Here is a 24,779-nt window from a genome sequence, read left to right as displayed (position 1 = left end):
ACAAATCCGCTTTTTATGGGATTAGGACCCCAAATTGGAAGATCAGTATATATGGCAGCTATATCTAAATAAGTTTGATCTGGACCATGTGCTGGTTGGATGACGGGAGGCTTCATACAAGTCGCTGTGACAAATTCCGGGTAATAAATGCGGCTTTTATGGACTCAAGACCGTTAATCAGCAGATCCGTCAATATGGCAGCTATATAAATGCGGCTTTTATGGACTCAAGACCGTTAATCAGCAGATCCGTCAATATGGCAGCTATATCTGAATAAAGTCCGATGTGAACAATATTTGGGTCGGGAGGCTTATAACAACTCACCTTTACAAATTTCGTGAAATCCGGTAATAATTGCGGCTTTCATGGGCTTAAGACCCTCAATCGGTGGATCGGTCTATATGGCAGCTATATTTTAATATAGTCTGATCCGAGCCATATTTGAGTCGGATGTTGGGAGACGTAAAACAACACAAAGTTTAACATATCAGCGAAATTTGCTGCTTTTATGGGCGTAAGACCCTTAATCGGCAAATCGGTCACTGGTAGGATCTTTGTCTCTTTGCTTTGAACGTGGCCAACAAGGTTTCTTTGTTGCCGGTAAGTTACTTGAGGACCTTGTTTCTACTTTTGACTTTATCGCAAATTGCTGTGGCATGTGGAGAGAATGTGTAAGAGCTGTAAATGTTACGCCAAGTATTTTGAGACACTTGATGGTCGGAATCATTTCTTCATCGACCATCACAGTCAACTAGGCGTTCACCTCACGCGCATTTGTAGTGAACAATGTGGCTGAAGAATTGATGGCAGATATCTTCAGATTTCTTGCAGCGAAATATGAGGCAAGTTCGTTGAGGTAGACGTTCAACCTATCGCAGATGTCAACAATGGGTGGGGGCCTGATGCCATGATCCTACAATCGTCCGCATATGATACGATCTCTATGCCGTCTGGAGGAGGTGGAATGGAGGATAGATAGCGGTTAGACAGTGCCGGAGATATCAAACCACCTTAGGAAACTCCCTGTTTCACTCTACGGTGCTTCAACTTCTTAGACCTAAATTCCACAAATGACTTGCGACCACACAGATAATTAGCGAGCCAGGGTTTCAGGCTTGGCTGGAGGGACGTGTTGACGATGTCAGGGGACAGATTGAGACAGATTGAGGACGGTAGTAGGGTACTCAACTCCAGGTAAATCCAGATTCTTCACCATCAGTGTAGAGATTCCGTCGGGTCCCAACGCCTTAGATGTTTTGGCGCCGCGGATTACATTCGCAACTTCGCCCACGGTAAATTGTGATGGCTGTCCATCGGCTCGGAGACCACGTATACGGCGAATGGCTCTCCACCTTGCCCTGTCACTCTCGGAATGCACAATAAATTGACGGTTGAACAACCTGGCGCATCTCTTCGGATTAGTCACGGTTACGTCGCCAAAAATAACTGAGGTCCTGTCATCCCGCCTACCGGGTCTCGGTAGTGACTAAACAGTAGACAAAAGCTAGCCTACACCGGTGCCTAAGTTACATTGCTTTAAGTGTTCCAGCCACAAACTCCGTCTACGTACGATGACTACCCTGTTTATTTCCCGATTCAGCTCGCTGATTCTGGAAGGTGCCAGTTCACTAAAGCAGCGATGGGTGTAGTCTCTGAAGCCAGCCCAATCGGCCTTCTTCTGATTGATAAACGACCGGCGTTCAGAGGTTATGAAGTCGGGTGGTCGGTCAATGGTGAGAATTATTACCCAAAAGAGATTACGGCTGGCCAGAATACGTCACTCAGGAGATCAGGGTCTGGCGAGCTGCTACACCTCCTCGTAATCCTAGTGGGGGCATGCTCATTCACCGTGCAAAACATGGTGTTGGTTTTGTGTTGTTATGCCTTACAGTCCTTCCCAATTCCTGTAAGGCGCTAAAATCAGCCTTTTACTTCTCTAATACATCCGCCAGCGCATATACTGCACCTTGCCTCTAGAGAGTGCGGACATTCCAGGTGTAAATCCGCAAATCTTGGTTTTTTTTTCGTTTGCGTGGGTCGTCAACATTAGGGGGCGTTCATTTTTATACCCTCCACCATAGGATGGAGGTATACCAATTTCTTCATTCTGTTTGTAACCCCATAAAGTATATATATATGCTTGGTCGTCGCGCCATTTTAAGTCGATCTAGCCATGTCCATCCGTCCGTCCGTCTGTCTGTCGAAAGCGCGCTAACTTTCGAAGGAGTAACGCTAGGCGCTTGAAATTTTGAACAAATACATTTTATTAGTGTAGGGATTGTAAACGGGCCAAATCGGTCTATGTTTTGATATAGCTGCCATATAAACCGATTTTGGGTCTTGACTTCTTGAGCCTCTAGAGGGCGCAATTCTCGTCCGAATTGACTGAAATTTTGCACGTGGTGTTGTGGTATCACTTCCAATAACTGTGCTTAGTACGGTTTAAATCGGTTAACAACCTGGTATAGCTTCCATATAAACCGATCTTGGATCTTGACTTCTTGAGCCGCTGGAGGGCGAAATTCTTAACCGATTTGACTGCAATTTTGCACGAGGTATTTTGTTATGATTTCCAATAACTTTGCTAAGTATGGCGCAAATCGGTACATAACCTGATATAGTTGCCATATAAACCGATCTGGGATCTTGACTTATTGAGCCTCTAGAGGGCGCAATTCTCATCTGATTTGGCATAAATTTTTTACTACGGCTTCCATAGCGGCGATATATAGCTTGATACAGCTCCCATATAAACCGATCTCCCGATTTTGCTTCTTGAGCCCTTACAAGGCGCAATTCTTATCCGAATGGACTGAAATATTACACAATGACTTCTACAATGTTCAGCATTCAATTCATTTATGTTCTTATTCATTATTCTTTGTTTGCCTAAAAAGAGATACTGCTCAAAGAACTCGACAAATGCGATCCATTGTGGAGGGTAAATAAGATTCGGCCCGGCCGAACTTAGTTTTACATAGTAGCTCTCAGTTTTCCGGGGGCGGGTTACTGGCCCAGCGCCCCAATCGCATGGGTTTTGTGGGATCGCACATGTATCCCTCGTTGTCGCGAGCCGCTTGCTTCAAGATCCGACGCTCGCCTCTAGCCGCCCCTAATCTGGGAACAGACGCAGATGTTGACCATTGGTTATTTGAAGGCGCCAATAACTCGCCTTATCAACTCGAGTATCACTAGCACTCAATATTTAATTGAGAGCCAGTGCCACCTGACACCTCACTAAGACTCTCCACACATTTGCCACATTTGCAGCTACAGAATACTCTTGCGGAGCGAAATAACAAAACGTCCACTCCACTCAACGGTTCAAAATACATTCCTCAATAATAACAACACAGAATGTAGTTTTAAGATTTGTTATTTATGTTACACTCTTTATTAATGCCATTTATTATACAACATTAGTTATGAATTTTGTTTTATTATTTTTTTTTTTTTTTGGTTTTTCTGTTTTATATATCAAATTGAATACATTAACAAAATATCATATATATATATATATATGGTCGGTCAGCAATAAAACAGAATTTTAATTTTGTTTTTCGACTTTTGCGCGCACACACATACACACACATATTTTTACTTTTCAACAATTAATGCTAAAAGGATATGTGTTTATATATATTTTTGTGGGGTCAGGAGGAGGGACGGGGGTGTGGTTAAAATAATAATAAAACTACTTATGTCTCCTTCGTTCGCATTACTCTAGATTCTTGGCATTTTGGATGTGGAGTAAAAATATGTATGTCAAATGCTGTTTGGTTTACATAAAGGTTTTATGCTAAATATTACACACACACACACATACATAAATACATGCATTATCATGTATACAATTTGAAATGGAAAACCTAATAATGTTTTTTTCTTTTATATTTAATTTTAATAATAATAATTATAATAAAAAATCATGAACTGGTTCAAGAAAATATTTGAAATATTTTGTTGTTATCATTATTGTTGTTTTTGTGCATAATTTCATTTCGTGCAATACATTGAGGCACTTTTGTTAATACAGTTTATGTTTTCTAAATTTTATTTAATTTATTTTTTGTTGTGTTTTATCTCTTTTTTAGAGTTTTTTTTTTTTTTTAAGTTTTAATTTTGTTTTTTCAAAAGAAAAATTACAAAATATATATTTTTGGCGTTTTGTTTTTACAAAATATATTTAGAAAAAAAAAACAGATAAGAAACAAATGTAAACAAATGTAAAAACTTTATAAAACATTTAAAAATACACATTCGTATATTGTATAAGGGATATCATTAATACAAAATTATTGCAAAAGAAGCGGTGTTAGTAGCATACTATTATCAATCTTTCTCTTTTTATGTAAATAATAATAAATATTTCAGTTTTTCGGCCTTTCGGCTTTTCTGTGTGGGTTTGTGTGTGATGAAGTTCTTTGAAATTCGAAAATGTAACAGTCACTTGATTTTGTTTGAATTTTCTTTTTTTTTTAATTTTTGTTAAAAGTTAAATGTCAATTGCTACTCAATAGTTTTGTTTTTTATGTGTATGTATACATCTTTCTATATATATAAATATTTAGCTCTCTTATTGTTTGTTTGTGGGTTTTTTAGTTTAGTTTAACATAGACTTTTTTATTTTGAATTTAAATTTAAATACAAAAAAATCGTTGGTTATCAAGTTTCCTACATTGATGGATTCGATTTAATTTGGGGGTTTTGGTTTTTTTTTCATTTAATTTCTTTTTTTTTCTTTTTTTTTTGTTAAAATATCCAATCAATTATAATGATTCACTCTAAACACTGGCAGCTTTTGAAAATAAATTTTGTTTGGTGTTTTTCGGTTTCATTTTTTTCTTTTTGTCTCCTGGTTCTTTAAGGGATCTGCTGCAATTCCCAGCAATTTTGGTGTGGTCTCTGCAACAACAACAACAACAATCCCCCTTATAAGACACAACACCTGCTTTTCTTACGATTTCTATAGCTCTCCTCGATTAACGGTCTTTCGGCTATTTGGAATTTTCTTACTAATCTCACCAGCTCGTGAAAGGCTTGATCCACATTGATTCTTAATTTGGCACTGCATTCAATGTAGGGTATCATTAAATTGCGACTGATGTTCTGTGCTTCTTCCAATGACACTTGTCGTTGATGTTCCAAATCGCATTTATTGCCCACCATCAGCATAGGAAACTCATCGCGATCCTTGACGCGTAGTATCTGCTTTTGGAATTTGGGTATTTCATCGAAACTGGAATGATCGTTCAATGAGAAGACCAATAGGAAACCTTCACCCGAACGCATGTACTGTTCACGCATTGCACTGAATTCTTCTTGGCCGGCAGTATCCAGTACTTTTGCATAAAAAAATTTAATAATTAACATTTTGTTTTTCATATCTAATTTTAGGGTATACTCACTGTCCAGCTTGGCTGCCACATCGTCGATGACACATTGTTTGGTATAGGAATCTTCAATGGTGGGATCATAGTCAGTCACAAAATAGCTCTGCAAAAAAATGACAAAAATTTTTAAGATATTAGTCAAAGAAATTTGAAAGATCCCCAAGATAGAAAAGCGTGCCTCCTGGAAGCTTTTCTGCGAACAGGTCGATAGGGTTAATGACGCCGCAAACATAAAAAAGTTTCTCTCAAAAACCCATGTCCCAACTGAAGCTTTAGTATACGACATGGGAGTGAGAGCAGAGACAACGGAGGACATGTTGAAGCTATTGATGAGAACACATTTTCCACAGGATATGAAGGGACTCACGGAGACACCGGAACCTTGCAATAATGACATTGATCGAAGGTTTATAATTGCGAAACTTATGGTGAAGGATTCCTTGAGGAGCTTCAAACCATTTAAGTGACCCGGACCTGATGGAATATTTCCGGCGTTACTACAGAAAGAGGCAGACTAATCATGGTTACCCCGAAACATTTCGGGTCGACGCAGTCCGAGTTAAGGACGTGGTCGACGAACGCATGTACCACTGTGGAACAGCGAAACGGTTAGTAGGAACCGCAAATTCAATAGGAAGATGCGAATCGTGGAAAGACGAGGCTATTACTGAAAGGAAGTAAGAAAGAGGTCAGTATAGCTTTCGGTATCATAACGGGACACATAGGATTGTGAGCTCAATTATGCACCAAGTGATAGCATGTGTAGGGCATGCGGTAAAGATGGTCAGACGTCAATGCCCAGCTTTCGCGGCTAATAGACACCGGCATTAAGTTGGGAACACAATATCAAACGTGAACCAACTTAGGGACGTGGTATGGAAAACAATTGAGGATTTCGTCGGTAACTTAGATTTTCTAAAATGACTAATTAGGGTGGAGGAAATGTAAGGAAGGTCACCTACCCAGAGGCGTTGTTTTCCAATCTCAAGGGTGGTTATGCTCTCACTAATGCTACGGTCGACATTTGTGGGGCCTTTATCTCTAGCAAGGCAAGCCGCTTAGCGGTACGCCGTTTTGTTTCGACTATAAAAGAGGAGAGAACAGCACTCGTTAATATTAGACATTTAATGGGATGTTAATGGCCAATTTTACAACTTGGAGTAAATATAATAAAGTGAATGTTAGACAGGATCAGCAACAGTTTTCGGATTCTTCGTTTTTTTTTCAAAATTGTCACAATTCTCCAAAAATGTATTCGCAAACTCAGGTGTGAAATTATTATCTATACGACCTTGTCACTTCAAAGAAGTGCTTATTTAAGAAATAATGGAACTTAATAAATTCATTTGGGCATTCAAAACAACAACAAAAAATAAACTCGTAATTCATTCCAGCTCTATTCCATTGTTCCATGTTTAGACTATAGAATTTTGGTTTCTGAGTGTGCTAAAACAAAGCATGTTTTTTTATAAATAAAATGGTTATACCATCGAAGAAATTTAGTATTTCATTGATATGGTCAAGATCATCTCATCACCATCCCACCAGCAGCAATCGTTCGTTCAACAGCGCTAGAAAATGCACATTATATGTTGTTTTTTATGTGTTTATTATCAAAATTTGTTTCCTCCACTATTTATGGCCATTGTTGCGTTAGATGAAGATGCTCATCATAACGTTTGGAAGAAGCCAGCTATATCCAATGTAGCTTTGTTCTCTGTATTTTCGTCATACTGTTGATTTTCGGAGAAAATTTCCTATACAACAACAAATCACTTTGTTTGTTTCATTTATTTTTTTTTTTTGCAAAATTGGCTTTGTTTAGTTTTGTTTGTTATTATTATAATTATTATTTTTTTTTGTTCCATATATATTTTTAGTTGTTTACGTCATCTATACTTAAAATAAATGTACACTTATATGTATTTTGAGTATGTCTATGCAAAACAGCAATGCCAAGAAAATAAAAGGCCGTTTATTCAGAATTTTATTCATGTTTGCCTCATTTTTTGTGATACAAAGAAGATCAAACAAAATGATGAGATGACGAATGTTTTCTTTAGAATTTCGAAAAAAAGAGTTTTGTTTTCATACAAATAGGTCTACATACCCAATTACAAGTCAATAGTGATTCTTATACTTAGGGACAGTTTTTATACTAACCACTATAGTAATCATTCCGTTTGTAAAAGATCGAAATATTCATCTAAGACCCCATAAAGTAGTTCTGAGTCGATCTAGTCATATCCGTCCGTCCGTCTGTCGAAATCACGATAGCGGTCGAACGCGTAAAGCTAGCCGCTTGAAATTTTGAACAGATACTTGGTATTGATTTAGGTTGTTGGGGATTGCAAATGCGCCATATCGGTTCAGATTTAGGTATAGCTACCATATAAACCGTTCTCCCGATTTGACTTATTGAGCCCTTGGAGACCGTAATTTTTTTCTGATTTCTTTGCACGTAGCGTTCTGTTATGACTTCCAACAACTGTGCTAACTACGGTCTAAATCGGCCTATAACCTGATATGGCTCCCATATAAACCGATCTCCCGATTTGACTTCTTGAGCCCCCAAAATCCGAAAATTTTGCATGTGGTTTTCTATCCAAATCGATCTATAACCTTATATAGCTCCCATATAAAACAATCTCCCGATTTGACTTCTTGAGCCTCTATAAGCCGCAATTTTTGTCCGATTTAGCTGAAATTTTGCACGTAGGGTTCTTTTATGACTTCCAAGAACTTTGCTAAATACGGCCGAAATCGGTCTAAAACCTTATATAGCTCCTATATAAACCGATCTCCCGATTTGACTTCTTTAGTCCTATAAACCGCAATTTTTGTACGATTTCTCTGAAATTTTGCACGTAGGGTTCTGTTATGACTTTCAACAGCAGTGCCAAGTACGGTCCAAATCGGTCTATAACCTGATATAGCTCCCACATAAACCGATCTCCCGATTTTGATATCTTGAGCCCTTGCAAGCCGCAAATTTTGTCAGATTTGGCTGAAATTTTGCATGTGGTTTTCTGTTAAAACTTCCAACATCTGCGCAAAGTATAATCCAAATCGGTATATAAACTGATATAGACCCCTTTTTAACCGATCTCCCGATTTGACTTCTTTAGTCCTTATAAGTCCCAAATTTTGTCCGTTTTAGCCGAAATTTTGCTTGTATTGTTCTGCTATAATTTTTGCGATGCTAAGTCCAATCCAATATAAACTGGTCCAATACCATATAAACTGATCTTCCGATCTGACTTCTTGAGTCCTTACAAGCTGCAAGTTTTGTCCGATTTGGCTGAAATTTTGCGTGCGGTGTTCTGTTACGACTTAAAACAACTGTGTCAAATACGTTTCAAATCAGTATAAACCCTGATATAGCTCCCATGTAAGCCGATATCTCGATCATCCTTGTTCGGTTCCCAGAAGCTTTAACATTTGCTGGTTAGACAGAAATTTGGCATGTAGAATAAAATTATACCCTTCAACTTAATTCCCCAAATTCCCAAGATTCGGCCCGGTCGAATTTGGCACGCTTTTAGAATCAATATATACCCTGATAAAGCTCCCATGTAAACCGAACTTAGCACGCTTTTATTTGTTTATTTTCCCTTTCGGTTTTAAATTTATTTGTACATTTTTTTTAATGTTAAAAATATTCTGAACATATTCAAATGTTATTCATCACAATTTCCGCGAATCAAGGGCAGACTGTATACTAGATATTATTTTTATTGTTTATCGTCGCGAGGTGATTGTTATTTTGAGGTGATTGTTATAGGAAATATCGTCAAGAATTTCTGGAAAATATTTCACCTTTGAATAAAACTAAAGGAACTTCATCGTTCATTGTTTGCTGCCCGATTCAAGTTTTAGTTCTACGCTAAGGCAACTTCTTCCAATAGCCGAGTTGGAATGGCGTGCAGCAAAATTGTTGTTGTTGTAGCTACATGTCTCTATGTGGAGGTAGCGATCCTTGTCAAGCAAGTGAGCAATTTCGTTCTGGACCGATAGCCGCGGGAATATGATGGCCACTGGGAATATGATGGCATAATAGGCACTCAGTATTTATGCAAAAGGCGGCGACGCCCGGCCTCTTACTGACACTCTCCGCTTCATACCGCTGATTGTCCGCTGGAATCGTCTGGTAGCTCGCAGTTAAGCTTCTCTAGACAACGCTGAACATTACACAGAGCGGAGCTAAAAATTCCAGCCTGTGTCGTGTCAGCATAAGTGAGGAGATAATTACCGCAGAATATTAAAATAGGGGATAAGTATACAGGGAATATTAAATGACCCAAATCGGCTAATTGACTATTTGAATATATGGAGACTGCAATTTATTTCCGACTTGACTGAAATGAAATTTTGCCCAGCAGTCTACACTCAATCTTACTTTGACATTTTTGTGAAGCCACAGGAATAGGAGTGTTCTTTGTTGTAGCCACATTTTCATGTGGAGGTTGTTGAGGTGGCGGTCTTCGTCAAGCTCTTAAAGGTGAGCAACTTGTGGACGCGCCCGGTAGCTCGCAGCTAAGCTTCTCGTAACGGCAATGAACACCACACAAATTGAAGCTCAGTGTTCCAGCCTGTGTGGTGCTCACAGCTATCCGGTGCCGGATTCCTTCCGTAGAACCAGCCAGTTTGCTTTTGAACCCCTTATAACTTTCAAATGTTCACATTTGCTAATACCGACATGTCTTCAAAGAAATATTAACCTAAAGGCATATTTCTTCTTCTTGTCAGGGCAGTCTAAGCATATAGCAGATGTTCTTGACGTCCTCACAAGCTTTTGCAGAAATCGTTACAAGCAACCTGTAGTTATTTCAACCATGAACAACCTTCACAATTTGCCATGGATGAAGTTTAAAATGTCATTCGTAACGCCAAGTCGTTCAGGCACTGGGCCCAGACGGAATCTCTACACCAATGGTGACCCACAAACTACCCCCGAACACTCTAATAGTTCCCAATGTCTTGAAAGTGGGCAGAGTGATCACGATACTGAAGTCTGGAAAGGGTCCGAGTACTTTCGTGCAGACCGATCCCTCTTCTCTCACCACTAGCCAAGACGCTTGAAGAACTGCTCCTCCCGTGCCCAGTTGGAGAAATTTTGCTGAGCACCAGCAAAGATATCGTTATTGTTGTAGCCACATTTAATTGGGAAATGGCGATCCTCGTCAAGCTTCTTTATGTGAGCAAGCTCGTTCCGGCCCAAGGTAACGATCGCCGCAGGAACAGGGTGGTCATTGATTATTTTAAGGTGCTAATAACTCGCCTTGTCATATCGAGCATCATAGGCACTCAGTACTTATGCAAGATTCGGTGCCGCTCGACCTTTGTAAAAGATAAGTGGTAAAACAAATTTCATTTCTAAACAATTTGACATTTTAATTTATGGCATCTGCCAATCATGGTAGTTTCGTTGGGGGTAGATTTTTATTGTTGTAGTAATAACGCTACCTCTTAGTTTTACCATAACCACTACCTTACTCATCTGGCAAAATATCGATGGCAATATCGATATTTTATTTTGTCTGAATATCGATTGCTATTTTTCTATCAATACTATTGGCAAATTTAATTTTCTTTGCAAAATTGAACAAAAATAAGCGATCCCACACTGACTTTATTCTAAAAGATAGAGAGAGCTGCATTTTTATCGGATTGGGCTAAAATTTTGTACAATGATTTCTTTTATGACTTCCAACTGACATTATTCTATTTGATTTTATTCGGTCTGTGCTTCTTTGTAAATCGATCTGCTGAGTTTTACTTCTCATTTTTCTTTGAAATATAGGTGATGGGAAAATAACGATAGTATCGATACTATCGATATTCATTATTAGAAATATCGAAGATATCGAACGTTGCGTTTATCGATAGTTTGCCAGCTTTATTATCTTATCGTTTTTGTCTCAATGCCAGAAATTTGATGGTATCCGCCACCAAATCTTCAGCCAGTGTTCACTCCATGGCCATTGGAATATATAAAGAATTGAATGTGATAGTCGAAGGAGTAAAAATTTCGCCCACCAACCACGTATCCCAAAATACTAGGTGTCAAATTTGACACCCTTTATAAATCTACCACCCATGCCACTGCAATTTGTGACAAGGTCATAGTAGAAACAAGGTCCTCAAGTCATTTGTCGGCAGCACATGGGGTGCTGACACAAAACCTTATTGACTATATTCAAGACAATTAGCTGGTCAGTGGAAGATACAGCTGAGCGAAACGCAGCGGAATAACATTCAAATCTATTAGAACGCTGCCCTGAGTACTGCGACGGTCTGTCTTCTCAGTTTTCATATGGACCACCTAGTACATCAGAAGACAAAGATCCTACCCGTGCAAAGGCACTACAGGCTGTCTAAGCAGTTGCTAACGCGATAGCGATATATCGCAGAGACCATCCCAACCATCATCTTACGGATAGGCATCCATCGCTCAGAAATATCAGTAACCATTTACATGATCTAGAGCGTTAGGTTCAGCGCTACAAGTGAGATCCTCTAGATCAGCTGGCATTTCAGGCGGGTCTATATATAGCATTTACGCAGAAACGGCACCAAAAGCGGTGATCAGCTACCCAGTAAACGCAGCCCTTGAAGATCGACCTCCACCCATTCCACCCGAAGAAGTTTGGCTCCCTCGGCAAACCAGAGTAGAGCTAAGATTGATGCCAGCGCGAGGCATTAAAAGCCGAAAAATCAACTATGCCGGTCATGAGATGACTGTAAGCACCTTACATCCATATGCTCTTATTTGTGTGGTGCGCATCGATAGTAAGAATCTTAGTTGAGAGCTACCGGAGGCACCCACCGGATAGGGGGATGTTTCGTAGGAATAACTGCAGTCGCAGACAATCAGCGCCATCAAGTGGAGGCCGATAATACCTTTCATTTGATACCCATATTGCCTAGGTTGGTCCTAGGTGTTCCCAAGGGAAGATTTTTCACCCTTCGGGGGCTCAGGGGCCTTTGCTCCAAAAACGGACTACTGCTTCGTGTGCCTGGGGGCAACTCACATCTACACTCCAAATTTCTGTAAAGTGCATTATTGCCCAACAAAGGCAATATTAATGTAAACATTTTTTAAGACTTTTAATTAATCACATTCCCACTTCTATGTTAATATAAATGATGGATCCATCTAAAACCCTTCGCATTGCAAATTGATGCTTGAAGATGTGATACTCTACGCATAACAATTTCAATCACACCAAATAGTTTACCCTGCTTAGCACAACAAGAATAAACTACACATGATGATTGCATCCAATAGTAGGTGTGGTCTATAGGCCAGAACTCAATTGTTTATTACAAAATTATACTGCGAGACATACATACATAAACACACACACACACATACTTCACATTCTTAATATTCTTTTTGAAGTTAGTAAGAAAAAATAAGGCATATTAGATTTCTCAAGTCTTTATTTCGTATCCAGAACTGCGATAATTACAACAATCATATGTAGAAGGCGATACGACATTCGGAAAGAGTAGATTTTCATTTTCATTCTATCATTATGCGCAACAGATGACAAAATCACAAGAAATCTTATTTCCATCGTTAACTCAAAAGCAAACAAAACACACACACACACACTCATAGGTATATGGTCTCTCATAGTCATCATTATCATTATGGTCTCGCAGAATTATGACAACACACACGCCTTGTTACGTTTTTTTTTGTTTTTGCTTTGTTGTTACTGTTATTTGAACTTTACAAAATTGGTAACAAAAATTTGTTGACTTCATTTTTGTTGATTCGCACTCGTTGCTCATTCATACACGCACACACCGTGAACATTCACTTCCGAAAATAAGACACAGAAATTTCATTTGTCACTACACCTCCTCACCTGAATAAATTGGATTGTAATCGCCGACTTTCCCACCCCTCCGCCACCTACAACAACAAGTTTGTAGGTCTGAGTTGACGAGCCTTGGCCATTGTGATGTTTCGACATTTGTTCTTTGTGATTTTTTATTAACCTCTCAACTTTGTGTTTGTATAAATTAAATGCCTAGTGTTGCTTGCTGTTTGAGTATATTAATTTATTTCACGAGTTTATTTAAAGTTCACGAGCACTCGACAAATCCACGACATTAAATGACAACCTAGGGATCAAAAAGTCGACTAATCGATTAATCGACTTTTTGTCCAAAAAAGTCGAGGTTGATTTTAAGTGGCTAAAAAATCGAATAGCCGACAATTTTTTATATCGATTGCTTGTAACGGCTGGAAAACAAAGTTTTTGCTAAAATTGGATAAAAAGTTTCTTTTATGAATTTTGTTTTCCTGCCGTTACAAGCAATCGATATAACAAAACAAAGTCGGCTATTTGATATTATGCGAACAAGTCCAATGGAAAGTTGTAGGAAATATATAAGAACTACGTCCAGCTATGTGAACAAGGAGGGGAGTTAGAGAAAGAAACAAGCCTAATCATTTAAACACACAACTTACCAGTGCAATATGCACTGATATTTTATGCAGAACATCTGACTTGCACTATATAGGACTGGAGTAAAATACCGTAACTGTATGGTTGTTGTTGTAGCAGTGTGTTGTACACTGGGCGGCAACCCTTGCCGATTGTTCTGGACATCTGTCGATATTTGCCGTGTTTTATTTTATTGCTGTAGAGTTAAATTCGTGAATAATCATTTCTTATTATCTGTTATTGTATGTTATCGATAACATACCAGTACAATTTTGCACTAATATTTTGTTCAGAACATCTGACTTGCACCGGATAGTACTAAAATAAAACACAGAAATTATGCGATGTAGTATATCTACTTGCAGTTTATTAATTGCTGTGTTTTATGTTAGTACTATATGGTGCAAATCACGACTAATCGATTATTATCATCTGTTATCGCATGTTATCGATAACTATCCCGAACAAAGTTGGACTGATACTTTATTCAGAACATCTGACTTGAATTGGACAGGACTAAAATAAAACACCAGGCACGGGATAGCGGTGGGACCACTCAGGCGGGAACATTGACGTCCGATCTGTGTGGTGCTTAATGTTTTCACTGGAAGCTTAGCTGTGAGCTACCGGGCTCGTGAGCAGGTTGTGGATAGTGGATTGCTCCATACGAAGTAGCTGCAACGGCAGTCGCGGACAATCAGTGATATCGAGTGGAGAGTCTCAGTGAGAGGCCGGACGGCACCAGCTCTTACACAAATACTGAGTGCCTATGACGCTCGATATGACAAGGCGAGTTATTAGCGCCATTAAATAACTAATGGCCAGCCTGTTTCCACGGCGTTTTGTCCTTTGGGCCAGAACGAACTCTTGTTCACCTACGGGAGCTTGAAGAGGTCGCCACTTCCACATCAATATACGGCTACAACAACAACAAAATAAAATACGGCAAATGTTTATTCCTTTCAGAGTTTATTTGTGTGCAAGGTGGGTTTCAAAAGGTGGGCTCATGCGTGAATGTGGTTGTTGTACAAATGAGATCACCTTTAATTGTTTCGCCATGATTTTTGCGTATTAACGTATCAAAATTTACGTCGCGTCCCACTAACTGGTAAAGGTAATTGTTTGTAAACAAATAAATAATTCAATAAATCTAAATCCTACTTTAACCCACCTCTTTTGGAGTGTGAAACCCCAATATTAGGGTTATACGCATCCAAGACCTATCGGTGCTTTCGTGAGGCTTTAAGCCAACCATGTCTTACAGAAGTCTTGACAAAGATCAGCGTTATCAACTTATAGAATTGGTTAAAGCGAGGCCAGTTCTTTATGATAAAAGTCATATCTTATATAGAAGTGTAAAGGAGAAGGAATACAGATGGAGGGAAATTGCAAAGATATCTAATGCATCTGGTATGTATCAACTAAGACGGCATCGGATTTGATATCTACTTGATGCGTTCAATGTTACGCTTTAATCTTGATGTACTTTCCAGTACTCGCTTGCAAAAAAGCATGGAAAACACTCCGAGACCAATACCAGAGATATGTAAAAATGCCAAAGAGCAAACAGAAAAAATATAAATACATTAAGGAGTTGTCATTTCTTGGCGATTTTAAAAGGTAAGAAACAAATGAATGTTAACAAACTTGTAGATTTAGATATCCTCGAATTAAAGGGTCTAAGCGCTTTCATGCTATTCACAAAAACACTGAGTTTCAAGGGAGAAGAGCCCCAACATTTTGGCACAGACCTCCTTCTGAAATACCGTTCACTAGATCGTTAACAACAAAATGTTGGTGTCATCCGTGGATTTCGTTGTCTTTTCATAATCAAACGCAGCATCCAACACCCACAATTTTCCGGTTGGGAATTCATCCTGAAGATGCTTGAACTCGCTGCCGCATATTCTGAGACTATCTTCAGCTTCAGCTGTGTAACTGTCTCCTTTCTGTATACAGAGTTTCCTAGGCCTTAGCTCAACTTCTGATCTCAACTAGTTCATCGCTTGCGGGAAAGGCTGCGGGGTAGAGTAAACGATACCAATGTTCCGATTAATACCATACTTTGGAACTTGCCAAACTCTTCTATTATGAGTCTTACTACCCAAAGTCTTCCACAATACCTCTCCTCCACATGTCAACACTTGTCTAAAGTAGATTATGAGTGGACTAGATTATGTATGGATGGTATAAATTGTCAACATGTCAAAACTTATCTAAAAATGGCAGTAGATTATGATTAGGCTAGATTATGTATGGATGGTATAAATTGATTCTTTGGTTACAAGTCCTATATAAATCCTATCCTATTAGAAATAAACTGTTAGTGATTCTATCATTTTCTTAATTTCAGAACACAGGGAAAAGATTACTCTGATTTCTCCGACACAGATTACAGCGATGACTTTGATTTGCTAACGACTACATCAAGAACTGAACGAAATTTTACCAATTCGAAAAGTGATGCTGAACTTGAAGATCATACAATGTCTCAATTTACAGACAACGAAGAAGAATTGACTGATGTTAAAGATGATCGGAAATCTTTGGGTAACATTGCAGCCCAGGTTTTAAGCACATTCAATAATATGGTTAACCAAAGATTTGAACTCCATGAAGATGAAAATGATATGTTTTTAAGAATGCTGGCAAAGAAAATGAAATGTTTACCCGATATAGTTAAAAATCGCCTACAAGAGGGTTTTTTGGAGCAAGTTAATTTCGAAACATTGCAACGTGAGCAAAAGCTATGATGAATCTAAAAAGATTGTACTACATGGTAGAAAATTGTAATACATTATTTATCTGGTTGGAATCTAAAGTCAACAATTCCAACCAGTGGATTAAAGTCCTTTATAAAACTGTCAAATAAACCAAATCTACATTAAGTTTTGTCAAGGCGTAGGCGTAAAGATAAAGCAACGCCCCGTTGTGATTTCAGAGAAACAACATATTACATTACATTTTTGGACAATTTCTACAACAATAACATTTTTCGACAACAACAAAATGTAGAAAAGATGAAAAACAATTGTATAATGAAATCGGGTGTGTTCTGTTTCACCTCACTTTCACTTTTCGAAAACTTTCCGCTGCCAAAATTACCGGGGAAAAACAATTTTTCGAATTCCCGTTCGAAAAATGAAAACATGATTTTTCTTGCAAAGCCATGTGATTTGCAGACTGTAATGTAAACAAATATTGCTTTTAACCGCAGCTGTAGACGTTTTTTCAAAAAAATAAATAAATAAATACCAACAGTTTAAATACCACCCTTAAAACTAAACAAAAATCAACATCCAAATGGTGAAGAAATTTGTGCTGTTTTGTTAAAATTGATTTAATTTGACATAAAGGTGATGTTATTGTAATAATATAGTTGAATAATAATAAACATACCAACATTTGGTAATTAAGTGTGTATTTGTTTTTATATATGTTTTTTCATCGTAAATTAAAGGAATTTTGTTTGCATTCGCTGCCAGAAAATGTGTGCAAATTTTTCACATTTTTTAGGGGAGAAAAGGGCCGCGGGACAATTCAAAGTAAAAGCGCAAGTTGCATCATTAAAATTAATTCAATTTTACCAGTTCGGAGCTCAAAGTGTGTGGTACAAATAGTTATCCCCTGCAGGGACGAAACATGAAAACCGTCGTCCAATACAGTGCAATTTTTAGTTATCCGCTGCTATAACCTGCTATACCATGGCGACACAATTAAAGGTGGTCTCATTTGTGCAACAACCACAAATCATATGGTGCAATCTGCCATCTTGTCATCAAGCTGATCGTACTTTTGCCAACACACGCAAAGAAAGTAAATAACAAAGAGAGTGCAAACAAAAATCTGTCATCTTAATACCGTCATACCAGGCCAGCTGTTAACGGCTGTTCGCTTGCGACCACCTTTTTAAATCCGCCTTGCTGTTATACATAATATTCTGTTTTGACTTTGTACTTTTTAGTGCCCGGGTAACTGGTTTCAAATCCTGGGACATTAAAAAATAGTTTTTTATTTGCTTACGTTCTTTCTTGCACACTACGTGCGCACGTAGAGTTAATTTCGTTTTTGTCTGCTGGAAATCTAGGCAGTACATTTTCTTTGCAACGAATGTAATACAATTTATATGTACGGTATCAAGCCCATCAATAGATGGCGGCTTGGTCGGTGGCAACGCCGGCAAAGTCCACCGACATTGCTTTGTACTTTGCAGCGCATTTATCATATGTTGCTAATAGTAAATACGCCGCGTGATTTAGGTTATTAACAAAAATTGTCTCTCATATATATTTTTGTCGAAACTGTGCAGACTTTGATTTGACAATACTAATTATAAAAACAGTGCTTTGTCCTTCTTTCTAATGTTTTCAATTTTGTCATTCATTTGTGTGGCACCAATTGATTTATTTGTTACGCCAAACGCTCGCCAAAGAAAGTGCGAACATACAAATTATCGACGTATAGCGTTAGCCAACGCGTCCTCCGCTGCTACTAAAAAATCAGTTTGTTATCTCCAACACATTCCCCGTTATTTATACATTTCTCATCAATGAGTTATGAAAGCCTAAGTGAAGACCAACGATATCAATTGATTCAGCTAGTCAAAGAAAGGCCAGTTATATACGATAAGCAAAACGACAAGTACAAGAATGCTGCTGAAAAAGAAATCGCATGGCAGGAAGTGGCCAACAGATGTAACGCCCAAGGTAGGTTCCATGGTTACGCGGGAGCCCTTATTTTAAATTTCAATTTGAAAACTTTTTGTTATTATTACTATTTTAGTTACGGCCTGCAAGGTAGCTTGGAAGACAATGAGAGATCAGTATCAAAGAAATATGAAATTGCCGCAGGAGCAAAGAAAGAACTATCGCTATTTATCAAAATTGTCCTTCCTTAGTGAATTCTCAAAGTACGTATATATGTAGAGATTAGTTTACATTCATGTTTTGACTTAGAGCTAAACTTTTTACACAAATACTACATCTATAGGAATCTTGAAACCCGACGAAAAATCACTTTAGATGTGCAAATATAAAATGGGGTTCGCCATAAGTTTCGCAAACCTCTTCATAGGCCTCTAAAAATGTTTGGTTGCTGTTGTAGCCACATATTTGCACATATAAGTGAGCAAGTTCGTTCCGGTCCATAGCACCAGCTAAGCTTCTCGCGGTAACGATGAACACCACACAGATCGAATCTCAAAGTTCCAGCCTGTGTGGTGCTCATAGTCAACTCGTAGCGTGATGATAATCACGTTTGGTTATCTTTTTAAAATACTCTTAGTTTAGTTTTGCGATATAATCTTAATTTTTGACTGAATATGTTTGTTTTGTCATTTATCCACTTATGCATTTACAGAGGTGCAGATACAAGTTCCACATCTTTTGATGACATTACCGAATATTACTACGAGAATACAATGGATATGCCAAAAGATGAAATAGAATACGATAGTACTGAGTATGGAGACTACAATGAAACCACCACAACCACAATTGAGCCAATACAAACATATTCTAATTATGATCAGTTGCCCACTAAATCAGCAAAGCAGCGACTAGCTGGAAAAGGCATTGCCAATGATATTCAAGAGTTTTCTTCCCATGCCGAGGAATACATATACCTAAAGGATGATAGTCATGGCGATGGCAATGTGGAAAATATTGCCAGCGAGCTGTTTGAAACATTTAGCAACTTAATTAATAAACGTTTCCAGCCTAATGAAGATGACAATGATATATTTTTAAAAATGCTTGCAAAAAAGATGAAACCTTTGCCTAAACTGGTTAAGAATCGACTGCAAGAAAGTTTTCTAGAACAAGTTAATTATGAAATTATAAATTATGAAGTACAAAGAAAACATAAGAAATAATGAATGCAGCATTAAAATTAATGCTGTTGTTGTAACAGTGTGTTATACACTGAGGCGGCAGTCCTTGCCGATGAAGAACTCCAACGGGTCAATCCGGTACGTACCAATCCCAAGGCAGCGCGGTTGTACATACCGGATTGACCTGATGATGTCCTTCATCGGCAAGGGCTGCCCCCTTAGTATAAAACAAACTGCTACAACAAAAACCCGGTACGTACAACCGGCTGCCATGGGATTGATTAATGTATAGGAAGTGTATCAATAATAGTAGGTATAAAGTTGTAAGAACAATTTCCTCTGTGCTGATAGTAGCAATCGTTTTCTTAAAATGAATGTTATTACAAAAATTAATTATTATTATTAATTATTACAAAATTAATTATTTTATTTTAATTATTACAAAATTAATTATTATATTAATTATTACAAATATGTCATGTAGTTGTAAGAAAAAACAAAACAACAATTTTAAAATATAGTTTTAACTTTAAAAAAAATTCTATGGGCATAGCTCATCTTAGGAACAACGATATCAACATTCGAGGGGTTCAGCCAAAACTTGTCTCACAGAAAAATGCAAATGCAAATTTTGCCCATGAATATTCAACTAAGGAACAGGGGCAAACTTTTCACATATCAATGAGTGTAATCCGATTTAATGATAAGGGGCTTTCTTTTTAAAGCCGAGTGCAACACCTCTTTGGAGAGAAATTTTTACATAGCATAGTACCTCACAAATGTTCTAGCACTAGGAGAGGAAAACCAAAGTTTTTTATTATGGTCTCGCCAGGATTCGAACCCACTCGTTCAATTTTAATAGCGGACATCCTAACCAATGCGACGGAAAAGTATGTATATAAAAGCAATGCACTTGAGCCTCTGTTAACTCGGGCAGACAATGGAAGTTGGCAAGTGTTGGCACGACATATGGTATAATATGCTTTTATGGCAGTTCAAAAGAATGCCATAACTTTAAGAATCCCCACAGTTCCTGTCCAGAGCCAATACAACGTTGACTAAGTGCTTTAAATCGACCCTTACTTCCCTCCATAGTACGTATTTTGTCCTTTTTATACCCTAAACCACTACTGTGGTACAGGGTATTATAACTTAGTGCATCTGTTTGTAACACCCAGAAGGAAGAGAGATAGACCCATTGACAAGTATACCGATCGACTCAGAATCACTTTCTGATTCGATTTAGCTATGTCCGTCTGTCTGTCCATGTTAATTTGTATTATAGGGTAGGTGTAGGGTATTACACAGTCGGCCCCGCCCGACTTTTGCCCTTCCTTACTGGTTGCGTTATGGGATAGGCACATGCCGGATTGACTGCTCCATACGTTTTTTGGTTCGTGCTGGGATTGAAGAGAACCACGGACCTTCGTTCTGTTCGGTTTGCCAGAACCTCATCCATTATCGGTCTGTGTCTCTGATGGTTAACCGGTACATGGAGTGGGTGCATTTATATTCGTGATTTGGCTTGACGTCCTTACGAGGGTACAGTCGTGTGCAAATGTAGTCTGCAATGGATCTTCGGCTTCTTCATCGTCGGACTATGCGTCTCCTCCGACTTTTCCCATGCGGTAATTTATATAGCGGCATTCCTTTAGGCTAGGGAATGCATTGCATAAACATCATAGGTTGAAATCGCCCTCTTGTCGATTTTTTTGTTGCCAACATACACAAAGAATTTTTTGCGCGTGTGTGTTCGTGTGCGTAATGGGTAGAAAACTTGCGCTGATGTTGAAAACTTTGGATGTGCTGGGAGTTGCGTACATGAGATAGTTTCTCAACCTGTCTCTGAGCACTGTCGCAGTTCCCGAGTCTGGAAAATTAGCAGAGTGATCAATCTACTGAAACCTGTAACGGACCCGAGTAATGAAGAATCGTGCAAACCGATCTCCCTTGAGCTTTTTTTGTATCGGCCCTAGCACCAACTTTGATTTCGTAGAGTGCATAGCACGACGACTGCTTTGCACGCCATCATCACACATATAAACCGTAGTCCAAGTCAGGCCAGGCCATGCGACGGCACCGTGGCTCTGGACCTCTCGAAAGCCTTCGATAGGTCAGTCATGTAGGGAGTTCCGCAAGGCGGGGTGATATCTTCGACACCGTTTAACCTCTACCTCTCCTCTTTTCCACACCCTCCAGACGGCATCGTGATCCTATCATATCACGACGTTTGTACGATCATGCCGTTTATTTCACTGCCATATAATAAGTCTTCCTCAGCAAACCAGAGTAGTTCTGGTTTAGTTGCGAACCCAGCAGACGATTGGATGAAACACAAAACACTGCTACAGCAGTATCATCTTCAGGAAGTATCTTGGTTCGGAAGTATCCTATACAACACTTAATTTACATACTGTACCAAAGCTTTCAGTTTAATGTTTTATTTTTGACTTGTGCGCGATTTGCATAAAATCATGCCTTAATGTTGGCATTGGTGGAGGCCACCATAGCGCAGGTGCTAACATGTCCATGATGCTGAACGCCTGGGTTCCAACCCTGGCGAGAACATCAGAATAATGTATCCCTAATGAGGTATTTTGCCATGTAAAAACTTCTCTCCAATGCGTTGTCGGCACTCCGTTTGGACTCGGCTATAAAAAGGCCCCTTATCGTTGAGCTTAAACTTGAATCGGACAACAAGTTTCCTTAATAAAATGTTCATGGGCAAATTTGCATGTTCTTATGCCCTCAGATTTGTGGAGGGGAAGCAGTCCTTGCCCGGATGTGTCTTGGATGTTTTATCCCAATATTTATTTCCAATATTTCTGTATTTGCCTGTTGTCGGGTTCTTATCCTTAGTTATACTACGGGAACTCTGGTCATATAACAATTGAGCAAAGTATGTGCGGCTTACCGACGTCTATCCTTCGTGTTTTTCAGATCGAACGCGTCTAATACCGTAACCTAGAACTGGAAAAATATCGATGGTACTATCGATATTTTATTTTTTGTCTGAATATCGATTGATATTTTTCCTATCGACAATATCGGTAAAGTTAATTTTTTTGCAAAATTGAACAAAAATAAGCGTACCGACACCGAATGTATCTGAAAAGTTACATTGCGCCTATAGATGGCGCAATTTTCATCCGATTGGACTAAAATTTTGTACAATGATTTCTCTCATGACTTCCAACTGACGCATTAAATTTGGTTTTATTCGGTCTGTGCATTTATATTGCTTCTATATAAGTCGGTCTTTCGATTTTTACTTCTCATTTTCGTCTGAAATATAGATCGATAGTTTGCCAGCTCTATCGTTGCCCCACACATCTAAATGAAAAACAGCCGATAACACGTACTTTGCACTGTATAAAAAGAATCATGTCCTACATTGCAAAGTATGTGTTATCGGATGTTATAGCACTTCGAGTATGTAGTACAAAATAGCACTGCAGTTTTATTTAGTTCATCTGAATTGAACTGTGCCTAGTGCTTAAAAGAGGACCTGCCCAATATTCGGTCTTGCCGAAATCAACTTTTGTAAGCATTCGCATAAATTAGTTGATGTCAACATCTCACTTTGAATGCCAGCATATTGAGAAGAAGCATTTTGTTTTTTATTCTTCATTCCACGTGCAGTTGAGGAGATTTTAGAGTTTTCCGTTTATTAACACCCTTTTTCAGAAAAAGCCAACGAAATCTTCTGCTATGGGTAAAAAGTTTCAAAAAAAGAAGAAAGCCGAGCAATTGGAGATAGTTCCAGTGGATGAGAATCCACCATTACCCTCACAAAGGCCTTCGGATGAGTCCATTCCCAAAAGGGTTGGTATCACTTTGTGATTAATTAATTTTCCATTAAATTATTTATATATGTAATCAACTTGGGTGTCTGTTTGCAGGAAAAATGGATAAACAAACAAAGAGTTTTGGTCTTTGCAGCCCGGGGTATAAGTCATCGCGACCGGCACTTGATGAAAGACATCAAAACTCTTATGCCCCATCATAGACCCGAATCAAAAATGGAACGATCAAAGACATTGTCCACAGTGAATGATATGTGTGAAATGAAACATTGCAACAAGTCCATATTGTTCGAAGGACGACGTAAACGCGATCTATACATGTGGGTATCCCAAGTACCCACAGGACCTTCGGCCAAGTTTCTTGTGGAAAATGTCCACACAATGGCCGAACTGAAAATGACTGGCAATTGCCTGAGAGGCTCCAGACCTTTGTTATCATTCGATGGTAAATTTGATGAGATTCCACATTTGAAGCTTCTGAAAGAGCTCTTTACACAAACGTTTGGTGTGCCAAATCATCATCCGAAAAGTCAACCCTTTATAGATCATGTTTACACATTTACTTACTTGGACAGAAGAATTTGGTTTAGGAATTTCCAAATTCTTTCGGAAGATGGTGGCTTGGCGGAGATTGGACCCAGATTTGTTATGAATCCAGTAAAAATATTTGAAGGTTCCTTCACGGGCAGTACTTTGTGGGAAAATCCAGACTATGTTAGTCCAGCTAAACAAAGGCAAATGTTAAAGAAGGCTGCCAAAGAACGATATGTTAATCGGGTAGAGCAAAAGGTCCATTACCAGGCTACATTACCCACAAAAGCTTACGAAGGTGTTGAGTACGATGATATATTTGATGATAACGATGCTATAGAAACAGCAAAACTATTGGCAGAGAAGGCCAAGAAGAAAGCATTGCTCCTACAGGAAAAGGCACAGAAAACGCCAAAAGATAATTTAACTAAAAAGATCAAAGAGAAACAATTGGAAGCCGTAAAACAAGTCATAGAGAAGAAGAAATTAAAGGGCAACAAAGTTTTAAAGCAAAAATCGTAATAAAAGCACAAACATAATTTATATCCAATTTTTCTTTTATTACAATAATATACAGAAGTATGAATATAAAAATGTGTAGTATGTACGATGAGTATGACTTTATTATAAGTTTTTTTTTTTTAATATTAAATAGAAATAATTTAAAAAAGTACAATATTTTCATAATTTCCTTCATATGCGATGTATACATTCTTACTTGGGCTTACGAGTATCAAAAATTTAATACAAAAAT

General features: G+C 38.4%; 4 protein-coding genes across 6 annotated transcripts; 3 read left to right on the top strand and 1 right to left on the bottom strand.

Moving 5' to 3' along the window:
• Positions 1-4,358: 4,358 nt before the first annotated feature.
• Positions 4,359-13,542, bottom strand: LOC106086546 (ras-like protein 2). 3 transcript variants are annotated; one of them, XM_013251283.2, is made up of 3 exons: positions 13,274-13,539; positions 5,409-5,496; positions 4,359-5,342 (listed from the first exon to the last, which is right to left on the bottom strand). In XM_013251283.2, exons 1-3 carry the CDS (start codon positions 13,379-13,381, stop codon positions 4,933-4,935), a joined length of 606 nt encoding a protein of 201 aa, XP_013106737.1. In that variant the 5' UTR covers positions 13,382-13,539; the 3' UTR covers positions 4,359-4,932. The 3 variants fall into 3 exon arrangements, with proteins under 3 accessions (XP_013106737.1, XP_013106729.1, XP_059227022.1); XM_013251275.2 differs by lacking the exon at positions 13,274-13,539 and adding an exon at positions 12,869-13,186; XM_059371039.1 differs by having other exon boundaries at positions 4,359-5,496; positions 13,274-13,542.
• A 1,419-nt stretch (positions 13,543-14,961) lies between these two features.
• LOC131994299 (uncharacterized) lies at positions 14,962-17,281 on the top strand. Its single transcript, XM_059361026.1, has 3 exons — positions 14,962-15,268; positions 15,352-15,478; positions 16,212-17,281. The coding sequence occupies exons 1-3, from the start codon at positions 15,112-15,114 to the stop codon at positions 16,609-16,611; spliced, it is 684 nt and encodes a 227-aa protein (XP_059217009.1). The 5' UTR covers positions 14,962-15,111; the 3' UTR covers positions 16,612-17,281.
• A 510-nt stretch (positions 17,282-17,791) lies between these two features.
• Positions 17,792-20,065, top strand: LOC106086716 (uncharacterized). Its single transcript, XM_059360819.1, has 3 exons — positions 17,792-18,564; positions 18,641-18,767; positions 19,217-20,065. The coding sequence occupies exons 1-3, from the start codon at positions 18,408-18,410 to the stop codon at positions 19,728-19,730; spliced, it is 798 nt and encodes a 265-aa protein (XP_059216802.1). The 5' UTR covers positions 17,792-18,407; the 3' UTR covers positions 19,731-20,065.
• Positions 20,066-23,277: 3,212 nt separating this feature from the next.
• Positions 23,278-24,568, top strand: LOC106086531 (ribosome biogenesis protein BRX1 homolog). The gene is made up of 2 exons (XM_013251252.2): positions 23,278-23,513; positions 23,591-24,568. Exons 1-2 carry the CDS (start codon positions 23,400-23,402, stop codon positions 24,545-24,547), a joined length of 1,071 nt encoding a protein of 356 aa, XP_013106706.2. The 5' UTR covers positions 23,278-23,399; the 3' UTR covers positions 24,548-24,568.
• The last annotated feature ends 211 nt before the right edge of the window (positions 24,569-24,779 follow it).

This window comes from Stomoxys calcitrans, chromosome 1 (assembly GCF_963082655.1).
Source record: "Stomoxys calcitrans chromosome 1, idStoCalc2.1, whole genome shotgun sequence".
Lineage (NCBI taxonomy): Eukaryota > Metazoa > Arthropoda > Insecta > Diptera > Muscidae > Stomoxys > Stomoxys calcitrans.
The sequence above is the reverse complement of the archived record's forward strand: the minus strand, read 5'-3'. Positions and strand labels throughout refer to the sequence as shown.